This window comes from Pieris rapae, chromosome 7, assembly GCF_905147795.1.
Source record: "Pieris rapae chromosome 7, ilPieRapa1.1, whole genome shotgun sequence".
Lineage (NCBI taxonomy): Eukaryota > Metazoa > Arthropoda > Insecta > Lepidoptera > Pieridae > Pieris > Pieris rapae.
The window spans coordinates 3,462,533-3,488,427 of record NC_059515.1 but is presented as its reverse complement, the minus strand read 5'-3'; the positions used below and the strand labels follow the sequence as shown (position 1 = coordinate 3,488,427).

Sequence of the window (25,895 nt, the reverse complement as noted above, 5' to 3'; positions counted from 1 at the left end):
CTTGTCGCATAAACTGAAACTAAATTGAATTCTCGGTATAAAAATATTTCAAAATGCTGTTTTAACATTAGGATACATTGTTTTCAATAAAACTTGGAATGAACATGGAAGTTGGAACGTAGCTAACTCGGAATGAAGTTAATAAAACGTTACGTACAATTTTTGCGTAACTCCTGGAAATATTTATTCATGATCTCAACAACATACATATGACTTTTTTCGTATTTCAATTAATCCTATTCTATACTATTACTATATTACGTGGCAGCATTTATTATTTATATTTATTTACAAAATTACATATTTAAGTCTCAGAAAAAACAGGTTTGTAGTGAAGCTTCGTTCTTTTATATGATTATGGATGTATCTAAACCTAACCTTCACATGTATGTTTATGACTACTCATATTTGGTAGACAAAGCCGATAAATAGTCGTAACAACCGATGGCATTGTAATTAATATATGACATTATTAAAATTAGTATGATATTCGTAAGCCTATTTATATACTATAGCAGATTGTGCGGATTTTTAAAGTTAATAGATATAAATGTACAACATTTCTTTGCAAGTATTTATTTATTATTTATAGTCCACAGTAATTACTAGTTACATTTATAAATTTCTATAAACGTACTATAATCATCAAATAGTAAATGAATCTTTTATCTTTCTACTGCTCAATATTATACTAAATTTGGCAAGCTGTCTAATGTTTATAGTATGTTTGTGAATATGATTATACATTTCTAAAAAAATATAAATTATTCATATTTTTAACAATAATACATGCAAGATTAAATTAATTTTTACTGAAACTAATAAAAAACAACATTACATAACTCGTAACATATAAATAAGAATAGGCCACATTTAAGTAATACTGTATTGTTGGTAAAATGAATTTTTAGAATTTCTTCTTAAATATGATATTGTCTTCACATTCTATCGAAGATTAAAACGTATTTAAATGATTAAGTACAAACAAGATCGTTTGCCAAAAATTTTATCAGTTATATTTGTATACATTCCTTATCGAAAATATTGTCCCAGGCTGAAGAGAATCGAGAGCCTCGTATACAAGCGGTTTCGTAAAGGGGCCGTAAAGCCAAGGGCATCGATTCGACTCCCGGTCGGAGGGCTATTTAATTAAATTTGGAACATGTTCTTGCTGTGAGGGGTCAATGCTCTGAAATCAAATTTCTTCAGCTATTTATTTATGTATTAATATGTTTTAAAACAATGAGTACGCATAAAATTATACAATTTAATATGACATCACAAACTTTACTTACTGTATACACATATACATCAATTATATTAGAACATAAGATAGCTAGCAAGAGAAAAAAATAACAGGCAATCACAAAATAAAAACGTTGGAAGAAATCGCTCGAAAGCGATAAGGCAGCCAGTTGCCCTCCTTTTCATTTAACTATGTTCAATTTTTATATTGTAATGTAACAAAGTGTTAATAAATAAAAAAAATAAAAATTCATCAATGTTTACAATACTTTCAATCGAGTAAGAGCGAGATAGCATATTCAGTATTCACTATATGTACGTGGTACGTATAGAGGACTTAGTTCTAGTAACTCTAGGATTACAAAGAAATAAAATTTTTGTAAGAAGTTTACAAAGGACGATCAAAGATTTGAGAGAAAAATTGTCTTGTAGGTCGTATACTTGGACAATGCCTCGTGGGCTTGTAAACCAAAATCAATTTTCGTTTCGTTTGTCGTCTCAATAGCATCCAATTAACAACATAACCCATTTGATTGGATTTATATAAGTCCACCGCAATCTAATCGGATGCCAAAATTGATTTTACTGTTCATTGGTATTATATTGGTTATAATCCGGACATAATTTCATAACTAATTTGCATCTTTTTTTAGCTATGTAAAAATAAAAGTGGTTGTCTGGAAGAAATCGCTCTAAAGCGATAAGGCCGCCAGTTGCTTGTCATTCAATTATGTTTAATATTTTCCTTTTATGTAATGCAACGAAGTGTTAATAAATAAAATAAAAATTTATCAACCACTGAAGATAATTTATTGAACAACATTGTTAGTGGTAGAACAAACTTGAAATAAACAATATTAAAATTAAATAAATAACACCTCGACTTGACAGTTTGGGCACAGCTGGGTGGGTCGAGTCCTCGGAGGTGATTAGACGCAGATACTTATCGACAGGATAAATGAGGTCGTCAAGGTAAGATGTCAAAAATAATAAGACCTGTATCGAGAAACGTATGGGCAGGATAATTGGATAGATATATTTTGTAACTCTGGTAATAGTAGTTAGATATGAGTTAGTAAGCAAATTTTATTTTAGATAATTTATTTTAATTTTAGATAAAGAATTGATATTAGATAAAATTATTTTTTTTTTAATTGCAAAAAACATCGCGACAAAACAAGATGTAATTTTAACCTTTAAGAACTCACAACATTTTGGCATAATTTGTTTAAAACATTGATGTAGTGATATAAATTCTTCTTGTAATGAAAGTTTCCAGAGAATTAGAGAGATTAAAAAATTCCAGTGTAAAAATTTGACTGGAATGCTTTTATCTCTCTAATTGAAAGGAAATGGTTAAGAGAATAAACCTTTGTACCAACAGTCCTGGTTAAATACATGTCAAATCTATGTAATCCGAAATCCTTTTATATGATATCAAACGCTACGGTAAATGATTCCGGAGAAACGGAAATTAAATCTTGAACAAAGCGAATTTAATGAAAAGAAATAATTTTGTTTGATTTTATCTCAACAAAGAGAACTTATGTAGTAATTTTAATTATCAAAATGAATGACGCATTCTGCTTCCTTTGTCAATAATATAACAAAGAGTGACACACGAATTCGACTCTTGTTTCAGAGTAACCCTCAGTCGAACAATACGTAAGCGGATTAATGATCAGAATTCTCATATATCTCAAGACATCTTTTGTTTTACTTGCGCGTATTGTTTCACGTCGGACATTAAAGTGTTATTGAATCAAGTTCAGCCATAGAATAATAGATATTTACGTGATCGGACACGCTAAACGCATTATATATTTCCTTAAGCGGCAGATAGAAATATGTTGTGACAATTGGGCTATGGCGTAGAGATACTACTATAATGTGTATCTTGTAGCTTTATCGCATTTCGCTACGTTGCTAATACGCCTAATACGCAGTAATTGTGCGTAGTATTTTTAATCAAGTTTATTTCTTTTGGACAAACGGCTCGTATGTTACATTTACTTTACGAAATTAGTATATTTTTTTCACTTAAGAAAACCACATGCTAACATAATTTTCACGATATTTAAATATATATTCAAATTGTACGCTATTGTCACTAGTAAGTATGAAAAGGTTAGTCAGCTATATGAACCCTACCTTATCTCGAATGACAACGTCGTGACACGCAGACAAAGTGATTTGGGTTATTATAACAATGTCTATCGTCGAGGATGCCCTAAATTATACACCCTACTCATAGCGAAGTTTGCTAATTGATGACTTTAACGAGTAATAGTTTTTAAACAATTAAAAAACGTCAACTAAAGAAACAAAAAACCACTTTGCAAAATATTACTAATTTGATGTGCCCCGTCTTCTAAACTGCGCTAATTTAAGAAAAAAATATACATAAGTTTTCTTGGGGATACATGGTCTACAGAATTTTTTATCAATTCAAATAAGTTTCAAAATGTTTTCGAATGTTCGAACATCTGACTGTTTTAATTTCATGACATACTTTTGTCTTACCGTATACAGAAATATATTAAACATAATACACTTATAACCTAAATAATTAGTATATTGCGACACCTCGTAATAATATTGTATCTGTATCTTGATCTTGGGATAGTATATACTGGCATATAATAATTTCACAACGAAGTGTTTGTGTTCGTAACTCACTCATCCGTCACTAATTTTCTATTAACAAACCGAACCTTGTGTTTACTTTTGCGATAGGACTCATTGTGTCTCAACGGAATAGCCAACCAACATCTCGTCAGTTAGTTTCAGCTACCGATGGCAAAGTTAATCTAATCTACTTTTGTTTCCTTCCTTCCTTTTGTGCCGTATTAAATATATATCTCCTATTTAAAATAAATTCTATAGTGGTCCTAATTACAACAATTAGATATATGGCCTAATATTCATTTACATTATGAATTTTACGTTTTATTTAAACATCAATTACACTTAACATTCCATGACCTATAATTATAATATCCATCAATACAATAATTAACATCGTTATTTTTACATAGTTAAACCTAAAATGACGTACTAAAGTTTAGAAATATTTCGATAAGTATTCCGTAGTAACATTGAGGTTTATGGCAACATATATACATACATTCATCACGTAGTCAGAGGGCTTACTGTCAACATTAAAAATAGAATTGTAAGCCAAAAAGATTCCATATATAATTTAACTGCAAAAAAAGTCTGAAGAAAATGGCTTTCAATTACTGAATATACAAAGTATTTTTAGAACACAGATAAATATGGCATTTACAAATATAATAATGACTACGTAATCATTACCATTTGACATAGTAACGCGGAATTTCATTTCAGTTTTATTCACAAAAAACAAAAGAGACCTTTTTTAATGGACTCATGGCAGGAGTTTACTTTGTATAAAACATGTTGAAGGACACGTCCCGGAGGAAAGGATTTCACGAGAGGAAGTATAGCAAAAATTTAGGTTTTCATCTTTCCCGGTTCATGCCTTTAATATGCACTTTTAAGTTTTAACCTAGACTGACACTCTATGTAAGGAAACAATAGTTTCTTTTGCATCCTTAAATATTAATCCAACTAAATCATTTACATTATATTCATTTCATTTATTTCATTTAAATTTACTTAAACTTTCAAAAGTAAAGTGCGATTCGAAAGCTGTCGTTCACCATAATTGACTGTAACAGTAGCACTAAATTGTTATCAAAGCTGAGCAGCTGTCGTAGCTGCGCTACGCACTCGCTACGCTTTCACCGTAGATGTTGTAGTCAGGGGTTCGCTCTCAGCCCGAGCAGGAAGCGGAAGTAGTTTACGAGCCAGACGGGTGAACGTGCACCTGAATTGGCGGCTCATGCTGCAGTACAGCACAAAGTTAACAGCTGATCCCACCAACGCCATCAAATCCATTACTTCACCTATTAACAAAAAAGTAATTGAGTAAAATATGTTTAGTATCTTGGAAGATAAAAACATAAAAGTTGTAGTACAGAAAAATATATATGTTATTATTATATTGAAGAGACTGATAGTAACGAGTTAAAATTATTGTATAGACGAGAAAAAATCTTTAAATATTGTAGGAAAATATAAATCTTAAGCTGTTATGAACTCGCATATGATAATGGTATGGTAATAATTTTATGGTAGTCTCGACTTTATTACTAAAGACTATGATTATAAACAATATACGAAAAATAATTGTATTTCATGTTTCATACATTCTTAAAGATTATACGACAATATAGATAGAACAATATTGTTTTAATAATATTTTTTGTTTTACTTTAGATTAAGGTTCTTTATTTTTTTACATGATATTTGCACTTCTTGCACTCATCGTTTTTCTTTTTCTAGTATTTATCTTACTAGGGTTGCCTGGAAAAGAACGCTTATTAGCGATAAGGCCGCCCGTTGCATCTCTTGTAATATTTATGTATTGTGTTATTTGTATTTTTTTATTGTAACGAATTGTGAGAAAAATAAATAAATAAAATAAAAATAAATAGTTAACCTTTTTTATTGACTTTAGTTAAATTGTAAATTCACTTTAGTAAAAGTCGTTTTTAAATCCATATATTTTTTCGATATCAACAACTCATTCCATTCAGAATATATCAAAAATTCAGTTGATGTGGCAAAGAAAAATAAACGTGAGTTCAAAAAAATCAAAGTGAAGACTCAAAGCGATAATCCATTAAATCTCTACGAATATTTAACAATTTCCTCAAGCTCATACCGTCTTGTTTACATTGGTTTATTTATCAATTATAATGAAAGATCAACAATTCAATATTAACCTATCTTCTATTTGATCGATCTTTCATCATAACCTCATGGCTGACTAACTAATTTTATTTCTTATTTCAATCCAGTCAATTTCTAAGGGTAAAAAATTAACGAGTAGTAATGGTGACTCATAGTTTTTTTGGACGTTAGATTTTTTTAATATACACTAATATAGAGAATATGAAAGTTACAGCGTTGAGCGAAACTCAAGCACTCGTAGTCATATCTTCTATCTACCAGTCATCGAACTAATTTAGTCCTTATCTGAAAATAACAGAAAGATTGACCATGAAACGATTTTAAACATCAAAAGTAAAGAAAAGTTCACAAAAAACTAAAGTAATTTAGTTTCATAAAAAAGCGAGCTTGTTAATAAGTAGGCGTGTTGTAGCAATAACCATTAATTTCAAATATTTAACTCCAAGGGCGTCTCATTGGCAAGGTTACACCTATGCTAAATTACAATAAATAATTTCTAATATAATGTATATTAGATACATCGATCATTCTTCAAACATGACAAAATAGCTAATATCGAAATGTGATGAGCAATAAATTGTTACGCGACCAAATTCCAATCAATCTAGTACAATATACATTCAAGCCCAAATCTATTATGCATAGGCCTAAATTGGCATTTCCCGTCAACACGAGATAAATGTCACGATCAAAATGTTAGTTTATATAATTTTAATTGTTTATGCGGAAAACAAAATAAATAAGTTTAGGCAATAATGTTGAAAATTCTGCCACCATAGGATAAATTCTTAAACAGGGTCTAAATTTTTTTATTCATAATCCGTTCTAATTATTTTTTATATACATATTTTCATTTATGTAAGTTGATTTCTGAAAATATAAATTTCTTATTTAGTAGTTTCATGCGAGATGGAATATTTTTAAAAGTCATGTTTTTTGAATTCGTTTGTATAAACACCTTTTTTAAATAATATATCATCGAATTATCACTAAATTGATATTCGTGGAGAATCCCCCTCTGGGCGTCGTGGAGAATCCCCCTCTGGGCGTCCATCATCGGAACAATCAGTATCCGGTGGTGGATGCACAGGCTGCCCTTCGTATTCTGGGGTGGGCAAAAACTGCGCTCTAAACAAAACATCCAGTTCTAGTTTTAGGTTTCGATCTCGGGGCAAACGGAAGAATTCGCCGAAGGCAACCCCTTCCACGCTCACAGTGGACTTCACCAATGTTAGGGGGCTCAACTCAAACCTAAACGCGGTTCACTTTCACCTTGAATCTGCGAAGCCGGCCTTATTCTTCCTCACTGAGACTCAGATATCCTCCCCGGCTGATACTTCTTACCTCTCCTACCCGGGGTACAAATTGGAACATTCATTTGTGCCGCGGGCGGGAGTTTGCGTGTACGTCAGAGAGGATATCTGTTCTCGTCGCCTTGGGACGCTTGAAGGAAGGGACCTATCTAACCTCTGGCTCCGCATAGACTGCGATGACCATCCGCGATTCTATGCGTGCCTGTATAGGTCCCATAGCGGAAATGACGAAACTGACCGACTCATCGAGCACATCCAAATGGCTACAGATTCCCTGCTTGAAAGGGTTCCTACCGCCGAAATCGTGATACTTGGCGATTTTAACGCCCACCATGCCGATTGGCTCGGCTCTGAAACCACCGATCACGCGGGAAGATCCTTTCACGACTTTGCTTTAGCCTACGACCTGACACAAATGGTCCCTGCGATTACGCGAATACCAGATGTGGACGGTCATAAACCCTCTTTGTTGGACCTTCTGCTGACTTCGCATCCGGAGAACTATCAAGTCTCCGTTGACCCGCCATTGGGTTCATCGGATCATTGTGTGGTCCGGAGTACTGTGCCATCTACGCGCCCTTCGCGGTCGCGCTTTTTGGGTTTTCGCCGTATTTGGCACTACAAGTCAGCAGATTGGGACGGGATGCGGTCTTTCTTTGCGTCCTACCCTTGGGGGCCTATTTGCTTTTCGTCTGAAGCTCCAGATTCCGTCGCTGCCTCTGTCGCCGAAGTGGTTCTGCAGGGAATGGAACTCTTTATTCCTTTTTCTGCGGTGCCGATCGGTGGCAAGTCTCAGCCATGGTTTAAGCGTTCTTGCAAGACAGCCTCGCGTCGAAAGCGAGAATGCTTTAAGGCATGGGCAGAAGCGGCGAAATCTCGTGATGCTAATACCAGCGAACTCAAAAAAGCATATAACTCAGCCTCCAGGTCCTTCAAACGGGAAATCACTAAAGCAAAGTCAGAGCACATTGCCAGATTTGGCGAGAGATTGGCCCAACTCCCTTCGGGGACTCGAGCCTTCTGGTCTCTAGCCAAAGCTGTCCAAGGGAATTTTTGTCAGCCTTCCATTCCACCATTGCACAGGGAGGATGACTCGCTGGCCCACACTGCGAAGGAGAAGGCCGACCTTTTAGGCTGTCTCTTCGCGTCCAACTCGACTTTGGATGACCAAGGGAGATCACCACCGAGCATTTCACGGTGTGATTCTTCGATGCCGGAAGTTACATTCCGGCAACGTGCTGTCCGTAAAGCATTATCTTCCTTGGACATACATAAGTCGAGCGGGCCGGATGGTATTCCTCCAATTGTGCTGCGTACTTGTGCTCCTGAGTTGGCTCCGGTCTTAACGCGCCTTTTCCGGTACCTGTACTCGCTTGGCACTGTCCCGGAGTGCTGGAAGATCGCATCGATACATCCGATCCCTAAAAAAGGCGATCGCTCCGATCCGTCCAACTATCGCCCAATAGCGATAACCTCCTTGTTCTCCAAAATAATGGAATCCATTATTAATTGCCAGCTCCTGGAGTATCTGGAGGGCCACCAGCTGATAAGTGACTCTCAGTACGGCTTTCGTCGTGGTCGTTCGGCTGGTGACCTTCTTGTATACCTTACGCATAGATGGGCGGAGGCAATTGAGTCCAAGGGGGAGGCTCTAGCGGTTAGTTTGGACATAGCGAAAGCCTTCGATCGGGTGTGGCACAGAGCACTGCTCTCGAAGCTTCCAGCCTACGGGCTTCCCGAGAAATTATGCGATTGGATCTCCAGCTTTCTGGCCGATCGGAGCATCAAGGTCGTCATCGACGGAGCATGTTCCGACCTTAAACCCGTGAACGCTGGGGTCCCACAAGGCTGTGTTTTATCCCCGACCCTGTTTCTTCTGCATATCAATGATATGTTGCAACTTAGCAACATTCACTGCTATGCGGATGACAGCACTGGGGACACTCTTTACACTGGCCGGGCAAGTATTTCTCGGGCAGATGTCGATGAGTACCGGAACAAACTTGTGTCTGAAGTAGAAACCCTACTATGTGGAGTCTCTGACTGGGGCAGACTAAACCTAGTCCAATTTAACCCCAAAAAGACACAAGTTTGCGCGTTTTCCGCTAAAAAAACACCCTTTGTCGCTACTCCTCTTTTCGAAAACACTCTCCTTAAAGCCACAGCCAGCATTGGAATACTTGGCGTTGACATATCGAACGACGTTCAGTTTCGCGGTCACTTGGAGGGAAAGGCAAAATTAGCCTCCAAAAAGCTTGGTGTGCTCAGCAGGGCGAGACGGTACTTCACTCCGGGCCACCGCTTGCAACTATATAAAGCTCAAATTCGGCCCCACATGGAGTACTGTTCCCACCTTTGGGCGGGTGCTCCCCAGTACCAGCTTCTTCCACTTGACCGTATTCAACGAAGAGCGGTTCGAATCGTTGACGACCAAAATCTCTCCAAGCGGCTTGATCCTTTGGCGTTGCGTAGAGATGTGGGGTCTCTCTGCATCTTCTACCGCATTTACCATGGAGAGTGTTCAGAGGAGTTGTTCGGATTAATACCTGCAGCTGAGTTTCATCATCGGACGTCGAGGCAGAATACGAAATTCCACCCGTATCACCTCGACGTCCGCCGTTCCACAACTGCGCGTTTTTCCAGGCAGTTTTTGCCGCGCACCACCACTCTGTGGAACCAGCTGCCAACTGAAGTATTTCCGAACCAATTCGACTTAGGGTCCTTCAAGAAAAGAGCGTACCAATTCTTAAAAGGCCGGCAACGCACTCGCGAGCCCTCTGGCATTGAGGGTGTCCATGGGCGGCGGTATCACTTAACATCAGGTGAGCCTCCTGCCCGTTTGCCCCCTGTTCTATAAAAAAAAAAAAAAAAAAAAAAAAAAAATTTAATAATAATAATTTAGGTGAGCCTCTCAATTCTTGTCATTGCTTGTGGCGGCGTCCATGCGTCGGGTTGTCTCTCTCCCTAAAATATGGCGAGGAGACCGATTGCTGACCATATACTCCAGATGCCATATGAAACATGGTGTAATGGTTGCAAAAGAGTGGCGGAGAGTTTATTGCCAGTTCTTCTCTACCGTTCTAAGCCCGTGATTTGTGAACTGGCAGTAAATGTAAATTTAGAAGCATTTAATGTATATTTCTTTTTTTGACGTTCATAAGTGTACATTATGTTACCCACATGAATAAATGATTTTCTTCTTCTTCTTCCTCCTGCCCGTTTGTCTCCTGTTAGAAAAAACAACTCATGGTTTTGGCAGCTGAAGCGAATTATGATGTTTTTAAATTCGACCCTATGGAAAGAATAGCATTGTAGTCTGGCGAAACAAAAGCGGTGAAATGTATTCTACAAAGTAGAATAAACAATGAAGCAGATGAAGACATCTAGTTATAACCGAAAAAGTTTTTTAGTGAGTTATTCAAAACAATTTTGTCGATAATCTATCATTGCTTAACAGTAACAAACGATGTCATGGTAAACAGCTAGCGAGGAAGTGTTAGGTTTATGAAATATTTATGAATATACTGAAATGGAGTTAATGAATAAAAAAAGCATTATCATGAAACTTCCAAGGCAGTTTTATTATACCTATAATTTATACATTTTGTATTAGCTTTACAGGCCATATTTAAGTGAATTGTAATATGATGTGACCATGTAAGGAGTTTACCGATTCAATTAAGTCTCTCGGGTCTCCAATGCCTCTTACAATTTAGCTACACGTACCCTGGTAACTATATTCACGTTATAGGGTTATATCCTTTTATGACAAAACAATGCTTGTCTATAGACTATTGTTTCTTTGATACCACTCATGAATTGTGTGATTCTATGGATTAACAGTTTACATAGATAATGCAATAATGCATTTCCTACATGAATACATGAATATATAATAGTTGAAACACATTGCTATTTTCTTCGATCTAAACGAAAGTTATATTATAGTATACTGAAGTTATATTGAAGTGAAAACTTCTTTAGCATCGATGTGATTTGAAAGTCGATGAAAAGAAAACGCGACAGTAAGAAGAGACAGACACATATATTCATAAGATTTTACGTTAGAGAGAATGAGATAGGAAGCATTATACATTAAAAAAAACAAGACTAAATAAAATGTTTTCAACAAGTAACTGTCACTGAAACACGTGTATAAAAGATAGACTACACACCCTATGTATTAAAATTAAGCAATTATAATACTTGATCGTTCACAATGAAGGCCTATTTTCAGGTTCACTGCGAGATATTTCGCATGTTAGGCACATAATAGAGATCCCATTCGCTCATTCTATTCAAGTTTATATTGCTATGTTATTTGAACTTAACAACATATTCAACGAATGCGAAACATCTGCTTGAAACATCCATTTAACAGGCTGTAAAAATCGAAGTTCTACATTTAGTAAATATATATTATATCCTATATATTATAATTAAAGCTCAATTTAAAACCAAATTAAAAATCGCAGCTTACAACGTCAGGACCCTATCTTCACATGAACGCTGGTTGGAGTTAAATGAAGCAACAAAAAAAATCAATTATGACGTAATCGGTATCTCAGAGATCAGACGACTTGGTAATAAAATAGAGGAATATGACAACTTAATATTCTGCTACATTGGTGTACACCAGGTAAATTTGGAGTGGGCTTCATTATTAAGAAGTCTCTTAAAAACAACATCGAAAGCTTCATCGGCCTAACAGAACGAGTGGCAATGCTAAATTTAATACTTCACGAATTTAAGATATCCATTATACAGGTATATGCACCCACCGAATCCGCAAAAGAAGAAGAAATAGAGGAATTTTATAAAACTATCGACAAAGCTATGGAAATAACACATAAGAACATTATACTAATGGGCGACTTTAATGCGAAGGTAGGGGCTCCTAAAGAAGGTGAATACTTAATAGTGCATCAACATGGGGACGGTGAAAGAAACGATAGAGGACAGAGACTTGTCGACTACGCACTTGAACACAATTTAACTATCATCAATACATGCTTCAAGAAAAACCGTAGCCGGAGATAGACGTGGTGATCCCCAAATGGACAACACAAAAATGAGATCGACTATATACTATCCAACCAACCAAAACTATTCAATAACTTTGAAGTCCTGAATTTAAACTATCCGTCAGACCACCGATTAATTAGATCAACATTAAAAATAGTCAAACAAAAACAAAGTAAGACAGAGACAAATGGGCATCTTTGGAGGAGGCCTTCACCCAATAATGGGGTTCCTACAAATTATATTATTTAAGTATACTAAAATCTAACCAAGCTAGCTAATAATACAATAAAATAATGTAATAGTAAATATTATCTAGTTGTAAATATGATATATATAGTAGCAAATATTATATAATGTAATATATTAATAACAATAAATAAAATAGTTATAGGTAAATAATAATAGAAAATAAATAAAAATAAGATGGTATTTATTTTAATTAGATAAGTAAGCGCTTGGAGATGGGCCAATGTAAAAAGTCATATTTGTAGGAAATAAAAAGGCTTTTTTATTTTTATTTTATTTTCTATTATTATTTACCTATAACTATTTTATTTTTTATATATTATAAGTATTTTAAATTTGGTTCGGACCGTTATAAGTATTATAAGTATACGTCACACTTTACTTAAAGTACGTTCTTAAGAAACATACGATTTTTATTAATTCGTGGGACAGCTTTTTTATTAATCATATCAGTCATTTATGGGGATAGTGGGGTAAAGCACTGAATGTTGATTTTGTTATTATTAATCAACATCACAAAAACACAGATATGTCTATGAAATTAATACATGACTTAATACTTTATGTATTATTTTATGTAAATTTCATTAAACACAAAAGCCAAGACGGCCACTTTCTAACATAAACACAATTAACAATTTATACCTATTTATACAAAAATAAATTAAAAACATATGTATTTAAAAAAAAATCTAAGATGCATTGATCATTATTATATATTATACATATGTAATAAACAGGAAAAATAACAAAGCCATAATTAATAAAAGGGCTAAATGCAACAAAATCGTACAAATGTTAACCTGCTACTTACCAAAAGCATAATAGCAAATTTCAAACAATTGTGGAGCAATAGCTGTCAGTAGACCAAACAGAGCCTGTGGCAATTCCGTGGCTAGGAAAAGGCCCAATAAAGCGACCAACATCCGGGTAGTGCGGTCTGTGCGACTTCCACCACGCTTACCATCTTCGTGTAGTCGGCCTTTTTCACCCTGTATAAATGGAATTTGAAGTTGTATGAATAATTTAGATTATTTGGCAAGTACTAACATTAATAAAATGTGAAAGTTTTGTTGTATTATTCTTAGATTTATGCTTTTAAATGCGTTCTTAATTGTTCAACGATATTATTTTGTTTACATTAAATAAAAATATAGAATTAGTTAAAGTTTTAAGAGCAATGAACAAATGATACGAAATTAACTTTATACTCTACGCTTTGATCGAGAAACTACTTTTAAATATAAAGTTTCGTTGCAGCATAGTTTAAATAACTCAGATTCAATTTAGTTTTAATAACTCAACTCTGCACACGAGCGTTTCATATTCAGTCTAATCTAAGCTCGTCTTTCTTTTAAACCGCTCTTCATTAATCAAAAGGTTGTGTGATTCATCAACATCCCTCGAAAATTCTTGTTTTAGATACGAAAACCACATAGCGAAATAGGTCAAATTCTCGAGTTAACAAGAAAAATCTACCTTATGAAAATACGAATCACACGTTTGACTCATAAAGACATTACGTAGGTGCTACGAGCGACTAACGTTTTGTATAAACCTAATATTTTTTACAAGCAAACATATTTTATATTTCCTATTGAGATATTGAACTCAAAATCATTCAAACCTTTATATATTTGTATAATGAAGGTAAATTTAATCCTGCACGGTTGGAAAAATTCAAAGTATCGCAACCTACGAACACCAGATAAAAGGAATGAATATTATTTGAAAATGTACCCGACACGGTACATTACACCCATTCTCACTTAGCCCGTAAACGGTGACACGTTTGAGTGAAAAATAATATACAATAGTCGATACACCTTTATATATCAACTCAACTACCCATTTAGTAAAGTGCTTGAATATTACATATTTTTCATGCAGCTTACCGATTTAATACCTAAAACGGAACGGCTATTTCTTATGTTGGCTTTACATAGAAGTTGATTACCAATGGTTATTCGTTTTAATATTAATATTTGATTATATTGATTTAATTATTTTAATTTAAGTGGTCTCTGCCATCTATTTAGTGTACAGACAATCTTTGATTGCATAAATATTAAATGTTTACGCTCGCTTGTAGAGGGAGATTCATAGTACAATTCTAAAGTAGAGATCGTAAATCTCAGCTGTAAGGTCTTATATATTCCCAAGATTGCCTAAATTGAGAAATAATATTATTCAAATATGTATTTTACTAGATATTAAGTGTACTTGTGGTAGCAGGAATATCTTTTGAACGACATCTCTTTAATATGAAAAAAATATAAATATTTTTATTCGCATCCACCCAGTAACCTTCTATTCGATCACCATTTCTTTTATTTTATTTCTAATAATTTTTTCTAATCACGCACTTTAAAATAGTAATTCTGTCAAAAAATTTCTTAATAATTCTTATCATACATGAATATTTTGATTTACTTACCTCTGTTGCTGTAATTGCCGATTTATTCAAAAGCTTTTGTCTTCTCTTGTCGCTAGATTTCATTTTCAATATCAAACAAAAACTAAAAATTGACAAGACTATACAGGGTATAAGTTTTAGAAATACACTGTATATCCAAAATATAGCTGTCAACAATTCTTTATTATTTGTCATAGTTAATGCATAGACAGGTTCTCTTATTGAAGATTCGTTTTGGTGTATAGATGCATTTATCGTTGCATTCGACTCTCTATTCGTCGCTGGTACCTCTTGTATGTGCATTGCAAAATAAATTGGAAGGCACACGATTGGACACACTACATATGCAAATCCAATTGCAATATTTGTATTTCGCTTGTTGCATAGAGTTCTATTCTTCTGGGGAAACTTTATAGCTATGTATCTCCAGACTGCAAGCGTAATGGTCAGCCATATGGAAATAGTGTGAAATGTCTGACTGAAAATCGAGTGAAAATACACGAACACCGCCCAAGCGTAAGAATTCCTATTAAGATTTGCACCAATTTTGATGTAGATGTGCAGCGCAAAGGGGACGTAGTCTAGCATAACTAATAGATCTGCAACAGCGAGCGCTGTTAGGATGGAATTCGTCGATGAAATCATTTCCTTGCGGCTTAGTACAGCGATGTTGACGGAGTTTGCGATAGATCCGAGAAGGCAAATTAGTAAGGCTATATAGCCATGAATCTTCACGTAAACACGTTGGAATTCTTGTCCACCAGGCAAACAGTAAGCCGCGACATCCCCATCACTCTCCAAACTCGACATACCTTACGGGTTTTAGTCTTGGCGATCAGAAGCTTACAAACGTTGACATTTTCTGAAAACAATAAACGTCTCATTTAATAAAGCCATTTTGTGGCAGTGTTTTAAACATAATATAACGTCATTAACATTGTTGCTGACACATATTAATGATGATAAAGTAACTGAATTTTGTTCATCAAAATTATGAAACCTATTTGTTTACAGACATTGTTGTAAATTCAATTACAATGAGAATAAAATAAAATTAATATTAAATACTTAAAACATTAAATGTCGACGTATAGGTGAAGCTGTATAATCGTTTTATGTTCGCTTAAAGCGTAAAGGGAATTCAATATATATGCTTGAGTTAAATCTGTTCTACCCCTCGACACGATATGCAAAACTACAAACTATGTTATCCGAGCTATCTCTACTTCCAGTTATAGGAAGCTATTACCACTCAAAATTTTATGAGTGACGTGCTCAGAGCTCTTTACATGACTGCTGTAGACAGATAGATATTTATTTATGAGTTTGCGTAGGTTTCATCCAAGATTCACATAGCGATATTAAAGATTTACCTAAACATTACTTAAGATAAATTTAAGATATATAAAATCTATGTATGTTGGTTTTTTTCTGGTTTCTGAAGCCCGTTTAGTATATTCCTAGCAGACACATTTATTATTGTGCGTCTAGTTTATATTGTTTTTAATTCCCATTAAGTCAGTAACTATTATGTACATAACGGTCTAGTTATATATACACATATTATACAACATAATCAAATCGATTAACTTTGTCTCTGAATTATTAATATTATTTCAAAAAAACTTTTTCAATTCATTCAGCAAAGTTTTACGTGTCTTCTTGTTTGTCAATTTGTGAATCCTCATTTTAAAGATGTATGGTATTGTATTAATAATTATTTAATTTTAGTTTACTTTGGTGCTTTGAAAACAAAACCAATGTCAACATTTACACGAGAGAAATGTACTTTTATTTCCATGATATCTACGAGTATACAAAATAGGTCAACATAAGTGTGGTTGTGAATTTATCTTTAAAAAACCCTTGGGCACAATCAAACAATAACTCGGTAGGATAACAATACTTATTGGTTTAGGATTAACCCTTTGTAAACCTGGGTTTCCTTAAAGTTTTGATACTATTGAATAATTAATCTCACAAATCGTGAAGTGAGTATTTGGACGATGTGAACCTTTTAACCTAAGTGACTCTTACGGTTATGTTAATGATCTCATCCCTGAGCCTTCATAAACATTTAATGAGTCAGTAATTAGCAACCCAATGAAAGTTGGGAAAGAAAAAAAAATCTTCATAATATTTTCTCGCAACGTTTGTGTAGTTTTATGACTATTACAGATTAGTTATATCGGTAGAAAAAATATATAAACTACTCCTTCACCGCCCGCTGTGTGCTCCCCAGCTGAAAAAATAACAAAAATTAATTCAGAAGGTATAATATTTATAAGAAGTTTTCAGACATGAAACCAAAATCTGTTAATTTTGAACTTTGCTAGAGTAGATTGTTGAATGAATAAACGACATTATGCCGTGTGTAATCTGTTTAGTTCTAAATTTAAAAATATTAAAAGGCGAAACTGGCTATATCAATACTTGAAAATGCATTTGAGGTTCAGGTTTTTGTCTTTCCATTTCTTAAAAAAAATATTTATGGTAACATACATAGAATTTCTAGGGAATTCGTTTTATAACAGAAATATAATTCGTTTGTGGGTAGTTATTAATAGAGTGTAAATTCCCCTTCCCTTGATCAAATCGTCTTGTTTCATTTTGTATTGACTTCGATCGATGTTCATATGAATGACCCCAGTTTACTTTTTGACAATCTCATACCTCGTAAAGAACGCCTTTGCGTCCTTGAGACAAAGAACGATTTTCGTTTTATGGAAGTATATAGTAGTACATTTCCGTCTGAAAGATTTTATTATCACATTTTATGTTAATTTTTGTATTATTTTTTATAATTGTTTACCTAAATTAGGTGAACTATTGCAGGTGAGTTGAATAATAAAGTTCATAATTATACGATCATATTCAGCGACGTCAATAACAGACTGGCAATGAAATTATTTCGAGTATGTCTGTCTGCGAAGCCAATTATTTAGGTTTTATAACTGAAGAAACGTCTCAGACGAACAGATCATAGGCTAAAAATGTTGTTTATAAAACAAGAATAAACGGCAAATTTCATGCGCTCGTATTTAAAGGTTTCAATATATATTTAAAGTTTTAAATATGGAATAAAAATCTCAACATTAAAAAAAATCGAATATGTACTCAAATATATTAACTTACTTAACTACTCTGTCCTGTCTGTGTACTGTATACTGTCTTTATTATTTAAAATTACTTTTATAAAGATTTTAGAACTGTCTGCTGCTTTAATAAACGTATTACCATACATCACCTATATTAGATTGATGTATAATAATGAAACTAATATAGTTCAACCTTTATATTTAATGATAATTTTCTCTAATAAAAATATATGGTCGACAAACCTCTAAATTACGTCTAATTGCTAAACGCTGCTTTATTCTACCTTGGCAATTATGAGTCCACGAATGTGCAAATTGAAAATACAATACAAAAGTTATAAATTTTATTTACTGTTTTTATGATGAGGCCATGTATTCGAGTATTTTTTATTATTATTTGTCTCAAATATCAACACAATTGATGAATCCCCTCGGGTTTCACTATCTCTTGACAAGAGACGCACTCAATATTCCAATGAAAAATGTTCCGCAATATTTCTACGTGCTCTCAAAAGAGATAATTCCCGTTCATTGAATAACAACGGGTTTGCTACTTTTTTATATTATATTGAATTTACTAATTACGAAACATTTTTTAGGAAATTGAACCTCTTATTTATTTAAGTTATCCTGTGACGGCGAAAAATTAAAACAGTTTTATAATATCAAATTTGTGATAGGTAAAAATATTTTTAAGCTCTAAAAATTTTATTTGGAGTGTTAGTTAAAACATGGGGTGATTAAACCGTTACCTAAACGGTTCAATTTGAAAGTTACTGAAATAATTACCATGCAGTTATTAGATAAAAAGTTATGCTCCCCGTTAATAACAAGACAGGTGAACAAGTTTAATATTATTAACATGAGACTTGAAAATGCTTTACTTCCTAACGTTCATCAACTCAAGTTCCCAAGTTTATAGCCACATTCGTGTTTCATATTTCAAGTTAACCCCTGCTAAAACAAAATATCGTCATAAATTTCAAGCTCAGTTCAAATCTCCAGACTTTGACCTGTTATGTAAACAAGTCCTCATCGTGGTTACGCCCAATTCACTATTAGATTTTGTTATTATACCTCATGGCAGTGACAAATATTTAAATGCTGTTGTCAATATGATTGAATTAATATAAATCAGTATTTTTAATTGGTCACAAATACAGATTAATTACTCATTTGCCTATTTTATAAAATCGTAAATACAAATAATGAGAAAGACACAATATTGTCATAAAAATAAATAGTTTTTATTTTTTTATAATTTATTTTTATTTTTATTTCAACATTTAAATAAACTATCTTCATCTTTATATATTTATGAAAGCTTAAAGAAAATATTAACTGAATCAATTGAGGATACAGTTTTTAAAAATGTCTTTAGATTTAAAGTGATAAAGCTTCATTTTTGCATAAATTTTGAACGGATTATAAAAATCGGTACCCATTGAAATAATTTAAAACGCTTTGATTTGTATCAGCTTATATTAGTATTTACCATTGATTAAACAATGTTGGTAGGTTATTGGCAGACAGTTAGACCTGATGTTAAGTGATACTGCCGCTCATTGCGAATTGAGTTTGAGAGGGCTTGCGAGTGCATTGACGGCCTTTTTAAGAATAAGGACGCTGTTCTCTATGAAAAATGTCGTGTTACCAGACTTCCAACTCATGTAATATCTATGAAGCATGATTGCTAAATCACGCAGTATGCACCCTTCGTTATTTTGTTATGCCACACTATTTAATTATTGCCTTTGCTAGTACTGAAGTGAGAACTGTGAGTCGTGCGGTCTCAAACGGAGGCAATAATTGTTATATAGCGTTGAAATGAATACCTCATTCGCTCTGTTTAAATTTAATAATTAAATGAGAATGCTTGAAGTGACTATACACTGAACATTGTTCACTTTGGTGAGGCAATTGCAATTCCAGAAAGCAAAGAGAAAATCTCTGTAAGGCGGAGTTTTAATATATTCCAATCACGATGAAAGCGTAGGGATGTCCAACTTATGTGTACATTTATTCATGTCAGTGGGTGAAATGATTTTATTACTAATATTCTATGAAATTCGCGCGAGCATCACATTTACAATTCACTCTTTTCACTTTTACACATGAAAACGCAGTCAAAATATATCTCTCATCTTCTTATATTCTACGTTGTTTTTTTTTTGTAAGCCTGGATGGGATGGCCATCATCCTGTGATCAATGTTGCTGCGGCACGCGGAACATCAGAATGGTTTCTAATTTTTAATTAATAAAAATACACGTTTCATGATTTATCTCGATTTTTTTTGGTTTTATTTGTGATAAAACCAAAATATTTTTTTTATATTACAAAACAGTTTTATTTTATTACATAAACATTTTTTAAACAAACTGAAAAAATATGCTTTGCGAATTACGGCAATGGATTGAAAAAGTTTTTTTCATCAAGGACAACTCACATACTCGTATTAGACCGTGCATATATTTTCTGTATATTCAATGTTTTTATATTTCGCCTCTAAGTGAATAGAGTACGTCATCCGCGGAAATTGAAACCCATCAATTTCAAAGAATGAACTTATGTGCGAGCTTCATCGAACACGGCTACATCTGACGCAAAATATCTGTCTGAAGCTTGTAGACACTTAGGAAATAAATATTAAACCTCTAATGAGGTTGTTGAATTCATTTAACATACAAAAGCTGGCCGCGAGTACTAAGCCGCAATGGAACTTAGAAATATGTTTAGTTTTTAAACAAAAAATAAAAGTATTCTATCACTTTTTCAAATCATCGTTGGTTGTTTTGGCACTCGTACATCTTCCTTAGAAATAGACCCATTGCGTCATTGGTCATTTAATACACGTAGATGAAGTCTTCTATGACTACAAACCCGAGACAATAAATTTTTAGAAGGGACTATGTGTGTAGCTAGCCACAGTATGCGGTTTTTAGCATTATTAAAACCTAATGAGCAAAATCAATTCTAGTATCAACCCTACACCGGTGGTCGTAAATACTCCAATGAACAGCGAACTATCCTCAAACACTATCGTGATTGGATTGGTATAGGATATTGAGTGGTGTAATACGTTCATAACAGTTATTGATTGCTCAAGAAGTAGTTTAAATAATTCAATACTTATTCTATAAACACAGACTGATACCTATTTAGTTTATTAAAAAAATATGTTATGACTTATTGAGCATTGTTGGCCTAGTGACTTCAGCATGCAACTGTCATCTCTGAGGTCGTAGGTTCGATCTCCGGCTGTGCACTAATGTACTTTCTATGTGCGCATTTAACTTTCGTTTGAACAGTGAAGGAATACGACTTGCCTTAGACCAAAAATCAACGGCGTGTGTCAGGTATATAAGGCTGATCACCTAGTCAGACCGAAAAAGGTAGTAGTGTCACTGATATATTTGTAATATATAACTTTTTTTAAATATCATGAGGCAAGAAGACACTAATCGCCTATAATTACCGAATCAAGCCCAGAAATATGTGTTCCCTGCCTCTTTCGAGTAGAAGAAACGATTAAAGATTAGTTGATTGTACTGACTAATAAAAACATAGATTTAATTTTTTTGTAGGATCTCAGTGCTAATATTTTTTACAATATTTTTTTTAATTCTTTTAAAATCAGTTAGCAAGGGAAACTCTCATTGAATCCAATTTCAATTACGAATTTAATCACTGATTTTACCAAAGTTATCTCATAACTCAATAAATTACTTTTTCATTAACAGTAAAATTTAAAGAAGCTACTATTACCGAATATTACTTTTAATTTTGCATATACATATTTGCATAAACAATATTTGAAGGCAGCGTTGCCGTTTATTTATTTATTTATTTATTTAGTACTAATACAGATAACATAAATTATATATAATTATACAACAATTAACAAACAAATACACTGAGAATATAGCCAGAGATGGAATACATGATACATTTTACAACAAAAAGATTTATGAAAGGGAACAAACACACAAAAAGTATATAAAACATTTGACTAATTGTGATTTCATTTATTTAACTAGTTTATATTATTTAAGTAGTTATTTGGTTTAGCGCGGCATTCTCGCGAATCTCTCTCGAATACCGCCTGTACACAATTTTTTTTATATGTGGCCAATCCAGCACTGAAGAAAAGGAGAATGAAATCTGCATCTCGTATGTTAAGATCAAGACTTAACGATAAGTTTTCCCGAAAATCAAAAACCTGTTAGAATTCGACATATTGGAGTCATCGCGCGAAGTCTCGAGTCGAATTGTGGGTCTACCAACAAGGTCTTGTATTAGGCACAGAATCTATCTAATAAATAACCCGGTCCTTTATATATACACAGTACATTTTATACTGTATATGTCTAATTAATTTGTAGTGATTAGAGATTATTTAAATGAAAGACTCTTAATACCTGTAATAGACCGTCTGAATAATCTTCAGCTTAATTTATGAAGTTTATCTAAAATGAGTAATACAAGAACATTTATATGGCATGAAAAAGGAATTATAGAAATACGTCTTGTTATTTCATTCTATATTATCTATGCTTCAATTATGTCACATTAGTTTATAATTGTACTGTAATCTATTGTTTAGTTAATACCCTAAGAATGATTGTCGTGTGAGAAAGTTATTAACTGATTAAGTGTTATTTCAAGGATTAATATACAATAGGAAACAATTATGTAAATAAGTACTTCTTAGATTAAATGATTACACTAGGTGACAAATACAAAACTTTAAATAATGCATGCATTTATAAAAGTTTTTAATATTAACTTCTTAAATAAAATAAAATAAAAAATATTAGACTCTTACATATACCAACGTTTTAAATACGTCAAGGGTCGATATTGAAGGTCACTCAAAAACTTTTTTTTTAATATTCAACCAAAAAAACAAAAGAATATTTCTTACCACACTTTAACAGTTTGTTCTAACTTGAAAGTTGCTAACCACATGTAAACACTTCAAACATCGTTGGACCAACAGTCATTTGTCCTAAACGTGACATAGTCGACAAAGATTATGGGATAAAAGTTAGAAGCTAACAATTCCTCAATGTTCTTAGGGGCAAAAACATCGTGCATAGAATTATTTACGTAGCGCCGCGAACGTCGTTTGACTGAATGTGTCAAGCGTGCTACGACGGAGACGCTCTCATTGTAACTGCTGAATGTCGGCGTATGGAACACGGACTGCAACTTGACGGACGCAGACGGATCACAAAAACCACGATTAGGATGTTCCAAGCCCTGACATATCCATTAAAGCCTCCTTTGTATTAAATGTGTAACGCGTTTACCAAAAAGATTTATCTGATAACAACATAATCAAATTCATATGACACACTTTTAAAAGCTGAACACGGCCACATCTCGTTTAGTGATGTTCTCATTTACAATGCAAATGCTTATCTCAGGCGTATTTTTTACATTGACAAAGGAAATCCAGCACACGGGTACTGAAAAATTTATGGCCTCTATACGTTTTAGAGATTTAAAGCTAAATTGGAGCTGTGAATCACTCTGTGTCCTGTAAGGTTTAATGAGTTTATTTCCAGGCGTGGCTAAGAATAGAATTCTTATAAAAGAGGTTTTACGTTTCTCATAAATTCAATTGAGGTAATAATAATCGTTATAAACCTATAGCAATGAAGGTTGTACTATTAAATCAACTTCTTAAATAAATAATATTAAGCAACATTTAAGTAGGTACTCGGAAACTTTAAATTCTTTCTTTTCAGCGTTTGCCAATAATTTGTTAATGATGTTAATATTTCTGAATTCCCAATTATCGTATAACTCTAACTTTAACAAAAACAATAAAGCCCCGAGTAAATCTTTTTGATTGGTAAAATATTCAATATGAAATAATTATTTCTTTCTTCAATTAAAGTAAAATATATTTTTGGAGTACAAGAACGTGACCTAACTTAAAACCAAACCATTTCACGATTGTCCATGCGTTAAATCTTAATTTCCGAGTGGAAAAGTCGGAGATATTTTCTTTTATCAAGCCAAAGGCTTTTACCTGATTTTTACAAAAAGGAATATTTAGTAAATTATTTTACCAGAGTCATTTTTCATCCAAACCAAAATAAAGGTTATATGAATAAGTTAGGTTTCATAAATATTTATTTATTTATTTCATTATATGTAATCTAACAGCTTACTTAATACATATTATTATACAAAATACTAATACAATACAGAAAGCCAAAACAGATTACATAGATTAACAAATTATGTATAAAAAACAGAAAACAAGCAAGCGCATTAAAAGACAAAGAAACATTCAAAAAAAACAAAATAATAAAATTAAAAAACTGAAATTTGACATTTAAATGCAACAAATAATACTAAGAATTTAAAACTACTACTTAAAAAAAACAAAAATCAGAGTCTTCCCGCTTCTCCAGGTACTTCTTGACATCTCTCTTTTCGTGGTGGAAAAGATCAATGTCCTGACAATGGTTGTCATAGTTCGATAAAACCCGACACAATGGCGAATTACGCAGGTAATTCGACTTCGTACGAGGCAAACTGTACAGGCACAATATAAATATTACAATATACCTACCTAAATGTGACTTGGCATAGTTCATAGCAAAGTCTTTTTATTTTATCAACGTGATTTGTCGTGTCTTTTTTAATTCAAATATTTAGAAAAGATGAAATTATAAATCAGAAAAGGCTAAGCAATATAGGTACGCGGTTCTGCATTATTCTTCTTTTTGCTCACCTTTTCAAGTTCTAGTAGTAAGTTTGCAAGTGTTGGAAACGAAATGGTGGTAGTCAAAGTACCAACACTGGTTCGAGCACACAGTATCACCAAAGGTGCATCCTTATTTATTTAGTATGCAATAAACATAGGATATCCTATAATATACTATAAAATAATTTTAACATAATATTATACAGTAGAGTATACAGTATCATAAATCGTCGTAAAGACTTAGGAAGGAAGCTTGTGATGCTGTCCACGTATATTTCTATAGCCGATAGTCCACACCATCAATATTATTTCAAAAGAGAGCAAGAAGTTTCTGATGTAAATTATAATATGACAAAAATTATATTAGTTAAATATAATTATGTTGTGGTTGTTAAGGGAAAAGATTATAATAATGATTGTATGGAATTGAAGGTTTAAAATCTTAATTTGAGCACAACTCATAAAAAATAACAGTGCAGAGACAAATTGAAAAAAGAAGAAATATAATATCCAAAATAGGAGTTTTGCTACTCATAATACGCTAAGTCTCTTTAGTTTGGAGCCATGGATTTTAAACATACATTTTCCATCAAATTAATTTATTATTGTAATTGACTGTGTTGTTGTAAATATTTATTGCAATATTTAAGATATTTAAAATTGCATAAATAGAAATATTTTTACTATTTATTTATAGAATTTGTATAGAATGCGTAAAATACGAATATGTGTATAAATAATTATAATGATTACTTGTTTGAAAATCACAAGTGACTACAATTATTTTCCATTCAATTCACCATCTAAACATCTCTGTTCTCTCACGTTTTATGTAAATTAGAATTCGGGAATAGGCTAATCAAGTAATCAAAATAACGTCTTTTCAAAGCTAGTTACATGCGTTCCATGTGTAACATCAAATTACGCGATCTGTGAAATTAGTATCATTAACTTAATCTACGCTCTACGCATCAGGGCTTTCTACGATCCCATGATACGAATTTTACGTAGACATGGCCCAACCCACAATAATTTAAGCCTACA

At 33.1% G+C, this 25,895-nt stretch overlaps 1 protein-coding gene across 1 annotated transcript; it reads right to left on the bottom strand.

Annotated features, from left to right (window-relative positions):
• Nucleotides 1-1,939: 1,939 nt before the first annotated feature.
• On the bottom strand, nucleotides 1,940-23,299 carry LOC110992720 (G-protein coupled receptor dmsr-1-like). The gene is made up of 4 exons (XM_022258648.2): nucleotides 23,052-23,299; nucleotides 15,049-15,889; nucleotides 13,426-13,603; nucleotides 1,940-5,177 (listed from the first exon to the last, which is right to left on the bottom strand). Exons 2-4 carry the CDS (start codon nucleotides 15,835-15,837, stop codon nucleotides 5,005-5,007), a joined length of 1,140 nt encoding a protein of 379 aa, XP_022114340.2. The 5' UTR covers nucleotides 15,838-15,889; nucleotides 23,052-23,299; the 3' UTR covers nucleotides 1,940-5,004.
• Between the last annotated feature and the right edge of the window lie 2,596 nt (nucleotides 23,300-25,895).

What these genes read in the sequence shown, in the direction of transcription:
- LOC110992720 (XM_022258648.2), bottom strand. Translation starts at nt 15,837, where the DNA reads ATGTCGAGTTTGGAGAGTGATGGGGATGTCGCGGCTTACTGTTTGCCT. An exon ending in CGGCAATTACAGCAACAGAG is followed by an intron (nt 13,604 to 15,048) that starts GTAAGTAAATCA and finishes CCATTTATACAG; the next exon opens with GGTGAAAAAGGCCGACTACA. An exon ending in AATTTGCTATTATGCTTTTG is followed by an intron (nt 5,178 to 13,425) that starts GTAAGTAGCAGG and finishes TTTTGTTAATAG; the next exon opens with GTGAAGTAATGGATTTGATG.